This window comes from Notolepis coatsorum, assembly GCF_963971535.1.
Source record: "Notolepis coatsorum genome assembly, chromosome: 15".
NCBI lineage: Eukaryota > Metazoa > Chordata > Actinopteri > Aulopiformes > Paralepididae > Notolepis > Notolepis coatsorum.
The window spans coordinates 35,452,667-35,471,866 of NC_140179.1; the positions used below are offsets into that span (position 1 = coordinate 35,452,667).

General features: G+C 46.5%; 1 protein-coding gene across 1 annotated transcript in view; it reads left to right on the forward strand.

Moving 5' to 3' along the window:
- Positions 1–8,903: 8,903 nt before the first annotated feature.
- The window catches only part of helb (helicase (DNA) B), a gene marked incomplete at its 5' end in the record, with an annotated part of 49,257 nt that continues 38,960 nt past the window's right edge, over positions 8,904–19,200 (forward strand). Inside the window, 3 exons of the mRNA XM_084330967.1 lie at positions 8,904–9,132; positions 13,990–14,337; positions 17,458–17,729. Of these exons, the coding sequence (XP_084187093.1) occupies positions 8,904–9,132; positions 13,990–14,337; positions 17,458–17,729 (849 nt within the window). The remainder of the gene's footprint in view (positions 9,133–13,989; positions 14,338–17,457; positions 17,730–19,200) is intronic.

Below are 19,200 nucleotides of genomic sequence, written 5' to 3' on the forward strand. Positions count from 1 at the left end.
CAACCGAATTACTATCACTCCGCCGTGCGACTTTGTAGAAAAAAATGGCAGACAATAATCTTTACAAATGGATATGTTGATAGCGTCATAACGACTAAATAAAAACCGATTCTGTCACAGCGAATGTCTTAGTTCTTTAAACAATGTTGGATGATGTAATTGATGGGTCATGAGTCATTGTGGAACAAAATAAAAATTGCGCGAATTGATTGATTGATTGATTAATTGCAATTTTGTTTTTAATTGTTCTTTTCTTTCTATAGAAACAGCTGGGAGGTGCGCTGTTTTAAGTGAGGGTGGACTGAATGGATATGTTGATAGCGTCATAACGACTAAATGGAAAACGATTCTGTCACGGCGAATGTCTTAGTTGCTTAAACAATGTTGGATGATGTAATTGATGGGTCATGAGTCATTGTGGAACAAAATAAAAATCGCGCGAATTGATTGATTGATTAATTGCAAATATATATATTTTTTACCTACTTTCAATAGAAGCAGCTGGGAGGTGCGCTGTTTTAAGTGAGCATGGCCTATTGAATTGATTGATTGATTGATTGCAAATTTTATTACTGTCCGCCTGGTTTCCAACTGGTTAAGTTTAGGCCCTCTTTCGAAGTTGGTTAAGGTTAGAGTTTGTCTTTAGAGCAGGGCGATAGACCACCAGCCCTGGTTCCAAACTCTAACCTTAACCAACTTCGAAAGAGGGCCTAAACTTAACCAGTTGGAAACAAGGCGACCGGACAGTAATAAAATTAGCAATGAATCAATTCAATAACCCACGCTCACTTAAAACAGCGCACCTCCCAGCTTCTTCTATAGAAAGTAGGTTTAAAAAATAAAATAGGGCGAAGAAAACTTTTTTTTCCCTATAGGGCAAAGAAAATGTTTTAATTTGTTTTACCTACTTTCTATAGAAGCATCTAAGAATGAAGTTCTATAGAAAGTAGGTTAAAAACTAAAGAAAAGTTGGATGTGTTAGTTTGTTGGATGTCTAGGTGAAAGACAGTTGGATGTGTTAGTTTGTTGGATGTCTTAGTTGAAAGACAGTTGGATGTGTTCGTTTGTTGGATGTCTTAGTTGAGAGATACAATCCTACCTGGAGGGGAGAGAACAGATGGTGGAGGTACCCTATCCCCCCCCCTCACAGTGAACTGTGGTGTTCCACAAGGAAGCATACTAGGACCACTACTGTTCCTAATTTATGCAAATGACATGTCGTCAGCTTGTGACTGCAACTTGTTCCTGTTTGCGGACGACTCAGCCCTGCTGGTCTCTGACAAGAACAAGTTACAGGTTGAAAAAACCCTCAGCTCGGAACTAGGCAAAATCTGCATATGGCTCGCCGACAACAAACTATCATTACACATGGGCAAAACAGAGTCCATTCTCTTCGGTTCAAATAACAAACTCAGCAAGACCGACGGCTTCTCAGTTACAGTGGGTGACAATATTGTCACAAGGTAAGATGAAATTACCTACCTGGGTTCCATCCTAGAGGCTAATCTTTCCTGTGACAAAATGGCATCCAATGTAATAAAAAAAGTCAATCAACAAACTCGATTCTTGTACCGGATCTCCTCCCTGGTAAACAAGAGTACCCTGAAGACTCTGGCAGGAGCACTCATTCAAGGGTACTACGACTATGCTTGCACCTCATGGTACCAAAGCACCTCAAAGGCACTAAAAACCAAATTACAAACATCTCAAAACAAACTAGTCAGACTACTGCTTGACCTGACTCCTAGAACCCACCTCACCCCTGCACACTTTGCCAACCTAGGATGGCTTAGAGTAGACGACAGAGTACAGCAACTTGCAATGGGCCTGGTCTACAAGATACACTACATGACCAAGGTACCCATGTACATGTCAAAATACTTCCCAAAGGTCAGTGAATACCACGATCACAACACCAGAGGGAGCTCCACAAATCATGTAAAACCCAGATTCGGCTCAAACAAGGGACTAAACACGTTTCGCAGTTATGCCACAACAATGTGGAACGCCCTACCCAAAGCTGTAAAGGAATGTGAATCACTACCCACCTTCAAAAACACTCTCAAAGAACACCTACGGGAGACTGCAATTCAAAACTGGCCCCTACAAATGTCCTAACCCAGTTGTACAATAAAGACCAAGCATGGCTTTGTCAGTATTCCAATGTACCCAACCCCCCCCCACCTCCAATGTACAGCCCCACCCAACCCCACCCCACCTACCCAACCTCCTCCAATGTACAGTTTCTATGTCAAATGTAGGTCAGTATTCCAATGTACAGTGTCCAGGAACAAACGCATTAATTCCGAAAAGTTACATCAGTGATGCTTGAAATGTCTGAGCTTCCACGTTAACTTATGGTTTTGTTTTTACTTAATAGCGAACGTGAGATAATCCAACACGCGAGCTAGCTGGATGCTGTCATTGCTAACAGCTAACGCTAGTGTATTTCCAGGAACAAAGGCATTCATTCTGTTACCCCCCCCCCCCCACCAATGTACAGTTTCTTCCCCTTCGGATGTATATATTTTTTATGATCTCTTTTCACTACACAGTTCTGTATATCTGTTTGTCGTGTATGTTATGAATGTCATGATGAATTGAAAATGGGGGACCACTATGTAAACAAGACGAACGTCTTTTTCTGGTCTGCATCCTCTTAGCAGTTTGTTTTGTATTGAGCCGTACTGTATTGTACCCATACAGGTAACTGCAATCTGTTAATAAATCTAAAAATAAATAAATATATGATTACTGGCAAGGTGTCTTGCTTTTTTAGCCCTGAGGACCCCAGTCTGTTTTTCTCGTGACATTCAGAAGGGTGAGCATGGCCACTTCACCTGGTTATATACTACGGAGGTGGGCGTGGCTAGGTGAATGGAAGGTGCATGAAAAGTTCTTTCAATGTGCGTGAGCATAGTATAATAATAGGCGAAGCAAGACTTTCCTCTACTCTGGTCTTCCAGACAAAACGAAAGGTTATCCTATAACCTAGTTATATGAATACTGGCTGAGCGTCTCGCTCTGCCTACTGAGATATACCATTATCTCCAGCACCTAGTGCGCTCTGGGAAAGAAAACAACGCCTCACCCTTCCAAGTTCGAATTCCATATGCGGAAAACATCCAAGGGACCTCAGGGCACTGAAGAGCGAGACGCTCAGCCAGTATTCATATAACTAGGTTATAGGATAACCTTTCGTTATATATCATCTGGCTTCGCGTCTCGCTCTGCCTACTGAGATAAAGGGCAGAGCGGACGCATGGCCATGTCAAATGCACCCCCTGAGGGCCCGTAAGCCCCTGCCAGGGAGGAGGGGAGTCCCGTCCACCCGCCCGTCCTAACGAAGGGGGGGAGGCAGTCAACTTCAACCAAAGTGCGAAAAAAGGGGAACCAGGCACCCCCGAACGCACAGCGCAAGCGGGACCACGTGTGACACAGCACCCCGCAGTCCACACCCACACACCCCTGCTAGCCCACCTGATGGAGGGATGCAGGAGAGGTCCCGGACCTCAGGACCGCCTGGGAGACAGAACCCCCAGTCATGTCCATGAGGTAAAACATAATGAAAGGACTCGGGGAGGACCAGGAGGCCGCAGCACAGAGGTCCTCCACTGAGGCCCCCCCCCCCCCAACAGGGCAGCAGAGGCCGCCACACCACGAGTGGAGTGCGCCCTGACGCCCCCGGGGGGAACCTGTCCAGCCAACGTGTAGCAAAGGGCAATGCTCTCGCATTACCAATGTGACAGGCGCTGCTTGGACAGCGCCTTACCCGCGTGAGGGCCACCGTAACAAACAAACAGTTGATCGGAAGCCCTGAGATCCCGCGTGCGACTAAGGTAAACCTTCAGTGCACGGACAGGACACGACAGGTGAAGGCTCACCTCCAACCCACTAGCGTGAGGAGGAGGGCGAAACGACTGAAGCACAATATCCCAGGAGCGACAAGAGCTCCGGATATTCTTTGGCACGAAGGCCGGATCAGGCCACAGAGTCGCCTGCTATCGGCCCGAATAGACAGGTACTCCGACCGCACCGAGAGAGCACATGGCTGGCTCACCCACGCATTTAGCGGAGGTGATGGCCCAAAAAAAAAGGAACGCGTCGTAAGACAGACGATCCAATGGCGCCTGCTCAAGAGGCTCAAATGGGGCCCCCAACAGCCTTTCCAGAACAGTTGGAGGTCCTGACTCGGAGAGAGAGAACGTTCCACAGGCTTGAGACGCCGTGCGCCAAGCAAGAACGTCCCACGAGAGGGTGGCTGAACAGTGTTCTGCCCTCAAAGCCCACATGACAAGAAGATATAGCTGCGGCATATACCTTCACTGTCGAGGCCGACCGCCCATCCAGGATAGATTGGAGAAGGACAGAACCGAGTCCAGGGGGCATGACACCGGGTCCAAGCCCCCAACCTCACACCACTCTCGAACCATACGCCACTTCCCTGCGTAAGCCGCGGTAGTGGACGGAGCGCGTGCGTTCCGGATGGCGTTAACCACAGAAGAGTTAAGACGCATCCCCACCAGATTCACCCTTTCAGCAGCCAAGCCTAGAGGCTGCCCCAGAACAGGAGGCAGAACAGAGTTCCGCGTGCCTGAGAGAGGGCCCGCGGTGACCACGGAACAGGCCACGGCGGGGCCACCAAGAGCTGAATCAGGGCCGGGAACCACACAGCCGAGCCCTGGCCCGGCGCGACCAGGATCAAAGTCCCGCGCTCCTGACGTACCTGCCCCAACAGCTGAGCTATCAGGCGTATGGGGGGGGAACGCGTACAGAATCCCGGGCGGCCACGGACACATCGAGAAGGTAACCACCCCCAGAGAGGGGTTGCCTTCCGACTGACCGAGAACCACAAGGGGCCGAATCATCCCAGACCTGTCTGACTATGTCTGGACGTAGTCCCCACTCGTCGGGGTGAGGACCGCCCCGCGACATCACATCTGCACCCACATTCTCCCTGCCGGGGATGTGGAGAGCCCTCAGGCTGCGCAGATTGAGAGACGCCCATAGCCAGAGCTCGACCGCCGCCCGGTGCAGACGGGGGGAGCGTACTCCTCCCTGTCTGTCGATATACGACGCTGACGTCGTGTTGTCCGTCCTGATCAAAACATGCTTGCCCACCACAAGGTGGCCGAGCCGCTTGAGGACCAGAAGGACTGCCTTCAATTCCAACACATTGAAATGTAGTGCAGACCGGGCAGCATGGTCCTGCCAGCTGCCCCCTACTGCGTTGGCCCGACACATCCCCCCCCATCCCGTGAGGGAAGCATCGGTGAAGACCATGACGTGTGACAGCCTGCTGCCCATGGGGACCCCGCTGGTGAGGGCCCCAGGCCCTCCCCAGAGGGCGAGGTCCCCCAGTACTGACATGGGAACCTTCAGCCGCTTCCACTTGTCTCTCACTGGGTCTATTTCCATACTGGAAAACCACCTCTGTATCCTCCTCATGAAGAGGAGGCCAAAAGGGACCACAGAGTGAGCAGATGCCATCATACTGAGCAGGCGCATCACAGACAGCGCCGTAACCGTCCTAGGACGGAACCTCCAGAGCACACCGAGAACATCCACTCGCCGCCGCTCTGAGAGGGATGCCCATATAGACCTTGAGCTTAGAAATAAGCCCAAGTACTCCACCCGTTGACTTGGAAGAGGAGTACTCTACTTCCAGTCTACAGCAAAACCCAGGCTGGTGAGGAATTCCGGGCGATCTTCTCTGACCGGCCGAGGACCAGAACGTCGTCCAGGGCAGAATAAAATTTGTATCCCCTGATGACGCAGAGGCCCCAGCGCGGTCTCCACGCACTTGGTGAAGATGCGAGGAGCCAGAGAGTAGCCGAACGGCAGCCTCTGGTACTCGTACGCTAAGCCCTGAAAAAGGAAGCGTAGGTATGTCCTAGGAGGGAAGATCGGGGTGCGAATACGCATCCTTTAGGTCTATGGAGGTGAACCAGTCCCCCACCTGACAGCGCTTAACAGGTGGGTGACGGTCAACATTCTGAACCTTCCATGGGACAGGTCCAGTATGGGTCTGACACCCCCCCCCCCCCCCCCCCCCCCCCCCCGATTTCTCGGGCACCAGAGAATATCGGGAGGAAACGCCGCTCATCGCGTCCCCCCATGGGACCACGACGACGGCCTGCTTCGCCGCCAGAGAACGAATCTCCTCGGCCAGGGCTGTCACTGCTGCGGACTCTGATGATAGAATCGGAGGGCGGGGGTGTGTAAACTGTAACACAAGCGCCGCCCTCAGCATTCTCTCCATCGACACCGACATATGGCTACTACTGCAGCCATACAGTACGTGGTAAAAATTCCAAAGCGGCCCCGCCGCCAACTGCCGCTGATCCGCTAGGAATCGTAGATAGGTGGCCCGGTCCCTCCCGCTGTGCGTTGTCAACCCTGGTCTCGCCAACCGCGCAAGCAGGGTGTCCTGCGGAGCCGGGATATCGCACCCTGACTCTACCAATGAGGCAATCGCACCCAAGGGGGGGACCCCGACAGAAGGGGCGGTCTGATACGGGAGGAGCGGCCATCACCCCTGGTGACATAAGCTCCCCCGCTGAGCATCTTCCCGGCTTACCTTGCTGAGGACAGCCTGCTCTGCAGCTGGACATGCATGGTGTGTGGTCCCACACTGCCCGATAGGGTGGGTCTCTACACACCGTAGCCCTGTAGTGATATTACTACCACCCAAATTACGCGTTCCTGATGACCACCGCAGGATCGGAAGTCCAGACGGTGGAGGCACTAATGTAATACCCGGCCTGGCGAGGGCGGGGCTGGGGGGAACCCACGCTGCGACCTCCTGGGCCTAGAGTTCCCCCTCTGACAATTTTTTTTAGATACAGGGAACCCTGCTCCGTCGACAGATACAACACCAGGCTCACCAAACACAGACCCAGGACATGTGGTGTGGGAGCCGCTTGACAGCACAGCATTCTCATAGACAGACCCAGGCCTAGCTAGCAACTGGGTGTCAGCCCCTGTCTCCATGAGAAGCTAAATGTGGGGCCGCTTGCGTCATGCTCTCACCTCTGGCTGCGCGGTGTGGGGCGGCATGGAGCCCAGGTCAAATACCGCCCGCGCCTCCGTGGACAGACCAAGGTCCACCCAAGGAGAGGGGAGCCCTGAGGAGGAGACCCCTCCCCTCCTCAAGGGGAGATTGCTCCAACCAAGATGCCTGTGAACAACCGTTGACAGCATCCTAGCCCTCCCTGCGGTTATAGCTTGCGGCTGGGTCAAAAGCTGAATAACCTCAAAACCTTGCGCGATGGTTTTGACGTCGGCTGGCCCTAAGGCCCCACCACCCGACACCATTTTTGACAGAAAAGCAGCCAATTGAGCAATGTTGTTAGTTGCTGCTAAATTCTGTACCGCGGCGGTATAAGCTTCATCAGCCCAACAGCCACCTGCCGGGCCGACTCGCGTCTTGGCGTCAGCCGGACTAAGCGTCTGTCTACCACCACAGAGACAGTGGGATCGAATCCAGCTGTAGTGCTTCCGGGTTGGCCGACCGTCCATACTAACACAATTGGCAGTGTTAGCGGGTGGGAAACACGGCAAGGGTGGGTCCTGGTCGTTGTAAACAGTGACTCCTACAGTTCGGTCGGGGCGCCTGCACAGCAAGGGAAGGATCTTGGAGAGGTAGTGTGACCTTCCACACGTTACACTCTCCCAGTGAGAGTCCGCGCTGCCAGGTAAAAAGAAGCGGTGGGCTGGGTACACATGTGTCGGAGGAAGCATGTGATAGTCTCCGCCCTCCCGGACCGACGGTAGGGGGTAGAGTGCACAACATCCAGGAAGGGGATTGGGAATTGGCATAACGACTAACATTGGGATGGGAGAAAAACGGAAAAAGAAGGGAGAAAAAAGAGAATAAAAATAATAATAATAATAAATTCGCTCTAGATGATCAATGAGTTACTTTGCTGTTGTGTTGTGTGTCTGAGGTGTACTTATGTTCTCTGTCTGTCCGTCTGCCTGGTTCCCTGTCTCCATTGTCCTGTCTATTCGTATTATTTTCCCCCCGGGCTGCGCCCCGGACTGATGTAAAAATTGGCTGGAGGGTGCATTATAAATGAAAATATCATATATAATTTAATGTTAACAACAGAGATAACGTTTTGTTTAACTTTCGAGATTGAGGTTAATGAACAAGTGATGCAGTAACAACTGCAACTGTTAATCTATTCAAAACTGATGTTAACTTTAAGCCTACAACTGTTTTATCCAGCCTAGATACTACCCCCCCCCCCCCCCACCTACCCAACCTCCTCCAATGTAGTTTCTTCCCCCTCAAATGTATACTCTCTTTCTTAAACTCTTTTTATATCACAAACAGTACTGTACTTGTAGATCTGGTATGTCATAAATGTCTAGATGTAGCAGTACTGTCTATCTGTATGTCATGTATGATGTATATGTTATGATGAATTGAAAATAGGGGAAACTGGTGTAAACAAGACGAAAGTCTTTCTCTGGTCTGCATCCCCCTAACAATTGTGTGTATTGAGTTGTACTGTATTGTACCCATACAATTTTCAATCAATCAATCAATGTGGTCATTTTTGTTTTTCATATTTTGAATACGCTTTTGTCTATTTTAACACTCTGATGCAGCCAAGCTTTCAAGACACAGAACATACGGTTTTGCTCTGAGTGATTATTATTACGTCTTCCTCACGACATAATTGTAAGCCTACAACTGTTTTATCCAGCCTCTAATGATACTACACACTCCGGCACAGTAGGTGGCGATACGCACCTATACACGCTGTGGCTGTGATTCGCCAGTAAATACAGGGAGAAGAAGAAAAGCGCCCGTACGCGTTTCCTGAATCCAATTTAAGGCAAAACACAGCGCGCCAACCGCCAAGTAGCGAGAAAGTGCCGCAGGAATCAACATGAGCAGTCTGTTGGGGACACCCCTCGGAGACATCACCTTGGTGGGGTATATTTTACCCGAAAAGAAGGCTCCGAGAGCCGCAAGTGGAGCTGTAGAAGATGCCGAGGATTCCGACGCGGACGAGGAAGAAGTGGAAGAGGAGCCAGAGTTTCTGGATTTTACAGAAATGGAGAGTGTTTCTGCCGGGGGACACGCGTTTCGGTCATCCATGCCTTTACGGCACGAAGGTGGGAGGAGTTGTTTGTTGTTGTGATGTCTCACAGTGAATGATGAATGAATGAAAACTTTATTTAACAGATTGCAGAATGGGTACAATACAGTACGGCAATAATTGTTAAGGGGATGCAGACCAGAGAAAGACTTTCGTCTTGTTTACATGATCAGGGTCCCCATACAGAGTATAGTAACTGAAAAAAAGAAGCATTTTATATAAAAGTATTCTGTACTTCTGTATGACAACTAATAAAGAAACTTGAAATTGATAGTAAAGGGTTAACCTTCTGTAGTGTGGCAGTGAAAGGGTTAACCTTCTGTGTATTGTCGCAGTAAAAAAAAACATTGGGATATTGACAACCATACTGGGTAATTTACATTGGAGGTGGTTGGGGGGGGGGACACTGTACAAACAAGCAAAATTGTACATTGGACTATTGACAACCATACTAGGTGAATGACTGTACATTGGAGGGGGTTGGGTTAGGACATTTACAGGGGCCAGTTTTGAATTGCAGTCTCCCGTAGGTGTCCCTTGAGAGTGGTTTTGAAAGTGGGTAGTGATCCACATTCCTTTACAGCTTTGGGTAGGGCGTTCCACATTGATGTGGCATAATTGCGAAACGTGTTTAGTCCCTTATTTGAGCCGAATCTGGGTTTAACATGATTTGTGGAGCTCCCTCTGGTGTTGTGATCGTGGTATTCACTGACCTTTGGGAAGTATTTTGACATGTACATGGGTACCTTGGTCGTGTAGTGTATCTTGTAGACCAGGCCCATTTCAAGTTGCTGTACTCTGTCGTCTACTCTAAGCCATCCTAGGTTGTCAAAGTGGGCAGGGGTGAGGTGGGTTCTAGGAGTCAGGTCAAGCAGTAGTCTGACCAGTTTGTTTTGAGATGTTTGTAATTTTGTTTTTAGCGCCTTTGAGGTGCTTTGATACCATGAGGTGCAAGCATAGTCGTAGTACCCTTGAATGAGTGCTCCTGCCAGAGTCTTCAGGGTATTCTTGTTTACCAGAGAGGAGATCCGGTACAAGAATCGAGTTCGTTGGTTGACTTTTTTTATTACATTGGATGCCATTTTGTCACAGGAGAGATTAGCCTCTAGGATGGAACCCAGGTAGGTAATTTCATCTTTCCTTGTGACAATATTGTCACCCACTGTAACTGAGAAGCCGTCGGTCTTGCTGAGTTTGTTATTTGAACCGAAGAGAATGGACTCTGTTTTTCCCATGTGTAATGATAGTTTGTTATCAGCGAGCCATATGCAGATCATGATGTGATGGTTATATATATTGTTTCTACGGAAACAACCAATAATGGGGATCCTAAATAAACAAACAAATCCCAATGTCAACACTACAGATTCGTGGACTGAGCTTGGATTTGAGTCCAAGAAGAATAATGCAAGGGTTCCGAGTAGGACAGGAAGAGCGTTTCAACTTTCTTCCAGAGAAAGCTCGCTGATTAAATTAGATTTATTGTCATTATACAGAACAAGTACAGTGCAACGAAAATAGGGTTGGCATCCAACCAGAGTGCCAGTAAAGTGCGATAGTAATATCCCGTTTACACCTAATGCGTTTAACCATCAAAATGCCATTATGAAAATGTACTTGTAACTTGAATGGGTTTATGGGTGAATATCTGTTTGTGGGTATGCTCAAAGTAAATATACAATAGTACCATTTTGAAGAGGACAACTAGGGCTTTCAAATGATATAAAAAAAATATTATTATTATTATATCATATTTTATACAGAAATGTTTACAAAATATCTTGTCCAGTCACCACATTTCAACAAACAACTGCATTTTAACAACTTTACTGACAAGCTAGCAGGAAACTTAGAGGGTATGGGACAGATTCGAAATATCATCTATTGTTCAAAAGTTATGACACAATTATAGTGATTAGTGCGTGGGAAAACTAAATAAAACAATTCCGTCTGAAAATGAACTGGGTTTATGATGAATATCTTCCTTCCAAAAAAGTTTTACAATAAAGTTTCATAAGAATCTTAGTCAAACCTTTAGTATTATGGATATTAAACATGCTGGTAGAGTACATACATCCATGTTGTGGATGTATAGCCCATGTTGGGGTCCTGAGGAGGGGGGGGGGGGGGGGAGCGAGCGAGTGTCCATGGTATTGTATTTATTATTTTTATGTCTTTAGTCTATTTTCATTACCGGACTGTCATTATTGTTATTATTATTTCTGTTATTGTCCTGTGAGTTATTGTTGATTATTACTGTTACTGTATTGTTTGTCTTGTTTCATGTAAAAAAAGAGAAAATAAAAAACATTTGTTAAAAAAAAAAAAGTCTCCAAGTCACATGAGTCTCCAAGTCACACGAGTCTCCAAGTCACATGAGTCTCCCAGTCACACAAGTCTCCCAGACACACAAGTCTCCAAGTCGCATGAGTCTCCCAGTCACACGAGTCTCCCAGTCACAAAAGTGACTTGGAGACTTGTGTGACTGGGAGACTCGTGTGACTTGGAGACTTGTGTGACTTGGTGACTTGTGTGACTGGGAGACTCATGTGACTTGGAGACTTGGGAGACTTGTGTGACTGGGAGACTCGTGCCACTTGGAGACTTGTGTGACTGGGAGACTTGTCTGACTTGGAGACTTGTCTGACTTGGAGACTTGTGTGACTGGGAGACTCGTGTGACTTGGAGACTTGTGTGACTGGGAGACTCATGTGACTTGGAGACTTGTGTGACTGGGAGACTCGTGTGACTTGTGTGACTGGGAGACTCATGTGACTTGGAGACTTGTGTGACTGGGAGACTTGTGTGACTGGGAGACTCATGTGACTTGTGTGACTGGGAGACTCGTGTGACTGGGAGACTTGTGTGACTGGGAGACTCATGTGACTTGGAGACTTGTGTGACTGGGAGACTTGTGTGATGGAGACTTGTGTGACTTGGAGACTTGTGTGACTGGGAGACTTGTGACTGGGAGACTCGTGTGACTGGGAGACTTGTGTGTCTGGGAGACTTGTGTGACTGGGAGACTTGTGTGACTGGGAGACTTGTGTGACTGGGAGACTTGTGTGACTTGGAGACTTGTGTGACTGGGAGACTCATGTGACTTGGAGACTTGTGTGACTGGGAGACTTGTGTGTCTGGGAGACTTGTGTGACTGGGAGACTCGTGTGACTTGTGTGACTGGGAGACGTGGTAAATACACAGGTCACAACTAGGGCTGACCTTCAAAGCTTTTTTTGGCAATCGAAGCTTCGGGGCCGAGCTTCGATTTTAATTCGAAGCTTCGAGATTTTTTTTTTTTTTTTTTTTTTTTTTATAATTTTTTATCTTATGTTGTGGGACTTGTACAGCACTTTCATAAACTTTGTTGTTTTTAAATGTGCTCTATAAATAAAGTGGGTTGGATTAATTAATTAAGTAGCCCCTTTCGTGACTGAGCCAACAAGGTTTCACTCGGCTGTGTGATTTAATTCAAGGTGGATCGCTGTTGTCGTTTGAACAACTTCAGATTTCATGGGAACTACCAATCCCCCAAATCAAGAATGTTTAAGCTGAATGAAGTAAGATTTTGATTATTTGAAATATGGCCTGTGTAGACTAAACTATGCACAGAATTATGTCAGTCTACAAGGTCCGGATTCTACATGGTCCGGCAATGTAGACCTTGTAGACTCCACTACAGACCAATTATCAGTGAATGTTCATGCATTTTTAAGAAGGGCAACTTCCACAAAAAAACAAAGAACTCACCAAAACATCTCAGTAGCACCTTATCTAAATTTTATTTCCTATTTTGTTTATTCATCCCAGTATCTTTCTTTCTTATGTGTGGAATTCTACAAGGCATGTAGGTGTATATGTATTTGAGGATGATATCCTTCAAACAGGCAATAGTGATGATATAATTTGGGCAGTGCTGAGCTGGGTTACTTTCCTCCAGTGTATTTGTCCCCCGGCCCCACCCAATGGCCCCATGCGTGTGTGCACACACACACACACGCACACATTTACATTTAGTCATTTAGCTGATGCTTTTATCCAAAGCGACTTACAAGTTCTGTACGACAAGACAGCAAGAAGGGTACAACTCTATCAGCTGAGTAACAATGTTTATCAAAGTGTTGCGTGTTACAGTGTAGGTTAGTTTATTAGGAAAAGTGCATAAGGTTAGTCACGGTTAGATTTTTTATTTTTATTTTTATTTTTTTTAATCATTTCAGATAATGGTTGAAGAAGTGAGTCTTTAGTCGACGGCGAAAGATTGGACGGGATTCGGCTGTCCTAACTGGGATGGGTAGTTCTCACACACACGTACTTCGATTTTTTTTTAATGTTCGAAGCTTGTGCCATCGAACGAAGCTTCGAAGTATTTAAGACAGCCCTAGTCACAACATGTTTACAGGAACGTTTGGGAGTTGTATTTGGAGTATATTTCCTGACTGTAGTAAACTAGGCTAGATTTCTGCCCCACTTCCAGTGATGAAGCTAAGCTAGGCTAACTGTCCAGGCGTTCCCTAAGCCCAATGCATGCAGAGAGACGAAAAAGTTATGTATCTTCTTGTCTAACTCCAGGGAAGATGTTAAATAAGCTAATTTCCCAAAATGTTGGAGTTTTCCTTAAGGGCTGCACGATTCTTGCTAAAATGTGAATCACGATTCTCTCACACGATTCTTATTTTTCGTCATCACTTAAAAAAGTTAAGTAAAAAGTTAAGAATATATATAAAAAGAAATGTTAAAGTAAAAAAAATAAAATAAAAATCGTGATCATTTTGAAATGAGATCGCATAAGTCTATGAATCGTGATCGCGATTTTTTCAGATTAATCGTGCAGCCCTAATCACGGTCCTCTTCCCCCCCCCTCTCCCTGCAGTTGAGTTCCAAGACATTGTCTCTGGGAAAACCTGCCGGGTGGAGGGCCGCCTCGCCCTCCGGAGCCCCTGGTGGGAGGTCACCTGCGTCGTCCGACGTCAGAGAAACAAGCTGGTTGTGTCGGGCTACCCTTCCTACAAGCTCTGCTCCGGGCCGGACCGCTCCCTGGTGTCCCTGTTCCTGACTGCGTGCGAAGTGCAACCGGCGGAGTTGATTAAGCAGTTCTTTGACTGGTTACCGGAAGACAGAGACATAAGCATTTGCAACCTGATGGAGGCCCTGGAGGATTTTGAGGAAGGGGGGAACGTAGGACCAGCACAATGTATCAGAGGCTGCGTTTCTGACTCGGGTATGTCAACAATAGGGGTGGGAATCACCAGTTTCATCACGATACGATACGATATTGATTCTTTGGACAACGATACGATATTTGCCGATATCACAAAGTCTGCCACGATACGATTCGATTAGATTCAGGTGCCTGCGATCGATATGAGACGATATTATGTGCCCATTTAACACAATCGGTCACATTTAGATCAACTAAGGCTACGGAAATATCAATTGACGTTTTTATTTTTGAGCTCTTCCAGACATTTAAATGAAAAACAATCTATTGTTTTTAATACAAATAGACCTCCTGTTCACTGTAAATTGCCACGTTTTTATATATTGAGCTTTAAACTTTAAGTAAAATGTTTTGGAACTCGCAACACGCAAGCTAAAACCCCTTCCTCTCCCAAACCGTTCCTACAATTGTTTTATGTTGCATGATGATCATGTTTAAATATCAACATTATCTGTCCATCCTCAGTAAATAATATCAATATAATAACACACACACACACACACACACACACACACACAGAGAGAGACAGAATGTCCTTTCTCCTCTCTCCGTTTCTCTCTCTCTTAGCTTAAGCAGCTAATGTAACGTTAATTTAGATCTGCCCACGCGACGTGGGCATAAAAGAATGGCGACGATGCAAAGCATGTTAGATGCATTTGACCCGTTGCGGGGAAAAAACTGCACAGACTTATATCAGGTCTCAAAATAGACGACCGAAGCCCTGCTCTCGCTCTGCTGTACAGAGCTAAACGGAGTTTCACAACACTGGCCGCGGGGCGGATATGACGTCGCCGTCGCCGGATTTTCAAAATAAGAGTATCGCAATATGAATCGATCTTTTTACGTTGCATCGATCCTATTTGATTATTGATAATAGATCAATATATCGATCTGGATCAATGTATCGTCCCACCCCTAGTCAACAAGGGTGTTATTTTAGAGCTTGTGTCTCTTAACTCAGGTATGTCAACAAGGATGTGTTATTTTAAAGCTTGCGTCTCTTAAAACCTCTTACCACGCACCGGCCCGAAATCGGGCCATCATGCGCATGTTGCGAGCGTCTAACGGCTTGGGCTGCATTTTTCGCTGAACATATAATATACCGCTCAAAATCTATTTGCCGCCGTTCGAACGGCACCTCACTGGACCAATTCCGTGCCTCGGTTCTCGAGTTACATGACGATATGTCAGGCGAGCGTCTTTTTACAGGCTGCGTGTCAAATGACCACGTCGGACAGTAACTTCAGAATGTTATCTTTCAGGGCGGTTAGGTGGTCGAGCGGAGATTGCGTTCGTCACCAGCCCCGGAGCTGAGCTTGATTTGCCTGTTCGAATCCAGCTCACAGCTCCGGGGTTGTCACCAGCTTGGCTGGCCGTCTGCACTGATACAATTGGCTGTATCAGAGGGTGGGAGAAGCTGGCGGGGTGGGTCCGGGTCGTTGTAAACAGCGACTCCTACAGTTCGGTCGGGGCGCCTGCTAAGCGCGGATTGGACGTGAGGGGGATAGTGTGGTCCTCCCACACGCTACGCCCTCTCAATGAGAATCCGCGCTGCCAGGTGAAAAGAAGCTGTGATTGGCTGGACGTGTGTCGGAGGAAGCACGTGGTAGCCTCCACTCTCCCAGATGATCTGACTGTAGGGGGTAAGTGCGCAGCGACCAGGAAGGGACTGGGAATTGGCATACGACTAACATTGGGATGGGAGAAAATCGGAGGAAAATGGAGGGGGAAAAAGACCAAAAAAAAAAAAAAAAAATGTTATCTTTCAAAAGAAACCAGCTCATGCATGTGCTATACGTATAAAGCTATGCTTTGCAAAAAAAGTATGTACCCCTTTGAAATTGGCCATGCCATGTCTTCTCTACCCTTTGGGATAGTTTCTAGCCCCTTTTACCAGTAAGCTAGCATGACATGGTCTGCACACACCATGGACTCCTCAAGGTCTCTTGTTTTAAGACGATACCAGTATCTTCACTCCAGCTTTAAGACAGAGCTACGGCCTCCGAGAGACGGTAACATGTCATCGTAGAAGAGACGCTGGGTCCCATGGTGCTAATGGAGAAAATGGATTGGACAGAAATAATTTGAGATGCAAAGAGCCTAAACTAATTGTCCACGTCTAACGCTGTTGAGTGAAAGTCAAATTTATACCAGAACGTGAAAGTGTTGCTGGCCAAGGAGCCCACGTACAAGTTTTTAAGACCCAAGTGTGTCCCTTTTTGAAATAAGTGTCAATAACGACACAAGTTCATAATGTTTGTCTCTTTCTGTCTATCCATGGTGGCTCGGTCAATACTGTGTTGTGTTCCATGAAATTCAGCGAAAACTCCCAAAAGACGGTTTACAGCCTCCTCGTTGATCATTATCACCTTCCATGAAATCCCTTGGTTCAGTACTGTATCTACAAAACCGTCTGTTTAATCATCTTCCATCTATTAATTTGCTTATATTTTTCAGGTCTGGTCAATTTGAGCATGGTGTTATTCACAGTCAAAGATAAAAAAAAAGTATTGATACTCATTTGGTTCATTACAATTTACTCAAAATAAAATCTTCATTCAATCAATCACCACGCAGATTGATTGATTGAATGAAAATGTTATTAACAGATTGCGGAATGGGTACAATACAGTACGGCTCAATACACACAATTGTTATGGGGATGCAGACCAGAGAAAGACTTTCATCTTGTTTACATCAGGGTCCCCCATTTTCAATTCATAATGAATTGTAAGTAAGGGTGCAACTTGCACCGTGCAATCCATTCTTTGTGGATCTAGCCCACAGTATTTCTGACACTGGGAATACATTCCCTGAGATTCATAGATGTCCCTAGAATCAGATACCAAGAACATGCAAATGGACCATATAAAAAAAGTCTGTAAATGTGTATTCTACATTCTTATGGAATGAATGATAAAAAAAAATAATAATAAAAAAAAAAGAAAAAAAATATTGTAATTAATTTTGAGTTCATTTTCATAACGTGATAATTTGCTGTGTAATTAATTAATCTAATGAACGCGATAAACTGACAGCCCTACTTATTATATATATTTTTTTACCTTTCAACCTTGATTGTGTTTAGCAATTCGCTAACATCTAAGTTTTGTGTCTCAGTTGCAGGGAAGCAGGCTCACGCAGCCTCTCTGTACCCTCTGGTGATGGAATACCTTCCCAGACTGTTACCCGGCAGCTTCTCTGGCCTGCTTGGAATGGGCAAGAGGAGGAAGCGGCCCGCACCCGCGACTCAGACCACACAGACCACACAGACCACACAGGCGGCCGGGGAAGACGACCCGGGAGGGAAGGAGGACGAGGTGGACCTGACCTTACTGGCCAAGCTGGAGGAAATCATCAGGACCGACGTGTGGAAGCTGGGATTTAACTACGTGAGGGTTCAGTTGTAGTTTCGCTCGACGACAAAGCTTCAACCGCCTTCCAACCAGTGAATAACATCTCGTGTCGAACCTCTTTTGTGCGTTAACCGAATATTTTCCATCTTTGACTCATTTTCTTTTTTTTACAATGACGGACAAATCTAAAAGGATGTCCATCATTTGACCGATTTTTTTATTCACACTGAAAATCTATATCAAGTAAGCTTTTGCCCTTCTGCTCCATGGGAGGTTTCTGTCCTCCTTGCGCTCACTGAGGATACTGTGTTACAGTTTGACAGGTGCACTGCCCCAGCCTAGGACACTGTGTTACAGTTTGACAGGTGTACCACCCCAGACTGAGAAAGTCTAGCAGCACAACCTCGGTCGAAAGGGGCCGTAGTCGACTGGCCAACCTCTTAGTCGAATATATTAAAAAAAAAAATATATATATATATATATATATTTTTTTAATCATTCTTTCCTAAAGAAAAGAGGCCTAGAAGCGTGGCTAACGCTAATGGCACGCATACCAGAGGCTAACTGCCTAAGAAAACAGGCACAGGCACTGAAAGAGGATTTCACCCATCTAATGAACACACTAGACTAGACAAATATCAAGATGTATCCATCAGTGGACCAATTGCATGCTTTTGCAGAGGACAAGAAGCCTTCAGTCGACTCCTTCAGACCCCCCCACAGCCCAAATAGAATGATAATTTTTTTTTTTATTTTTTTTAAATATTATACTTTTTTAAAATTTTATTTTTTTAGTCGACCAATAGTCGACTAACGGCAAATGTTGGCCAATCCTAGTCGACCATCCAAATCCTTAGTCGGGGACAGCCCTAATTCACGGCAAGCCTAATTCTCATTTCCTGTGTTCCCCCACAGTGGGTCAGGAGGTAGAGCAGTCGTCGGGTAATCCAAGAGGTTCCCGGTTCGATTCCCGGGCAGCGTGTCGAAGTGTCCTTGAGCAAGACACTTAACCCCTAACTGCTCCTGATGAGCAGGTCGGCACCTTGCATGGTTGCCTCCACCGTCGGTGTGTGAGTGAATGGACATGAACAATGAACAAATTGTAAAGCGCTTTGCATAAAAGAGATATATGTAACTGTTGTGACATCGTCACCTCAAACTTCGAGCGAGTTTAGAACCCGGGTCTCCCATGCCGCGGGCAACGACACGGACCGCTATACCAAGAAGTGAACTCACTGCGTTGTAACGTGTCTATGTGTCTTTTGAGGATGAGAGTGAGTTTAACCCACAGCACGCTACTCACCCCAGCCCTTCGTGACTGCGCTTCATTGATTGATGTTTTTTCGTGTCTTACATACAGGTGTATGCCCAGCCCATAATGGGCTTACAAGACACATAAACAATAAGTATATAATAGTATACTTGACATTGACAATAAGTTATATAGCCCAAGAGGGCCACAAATGCACCATTATATAAATGCACCATTTACCATTTCTGACTCCTC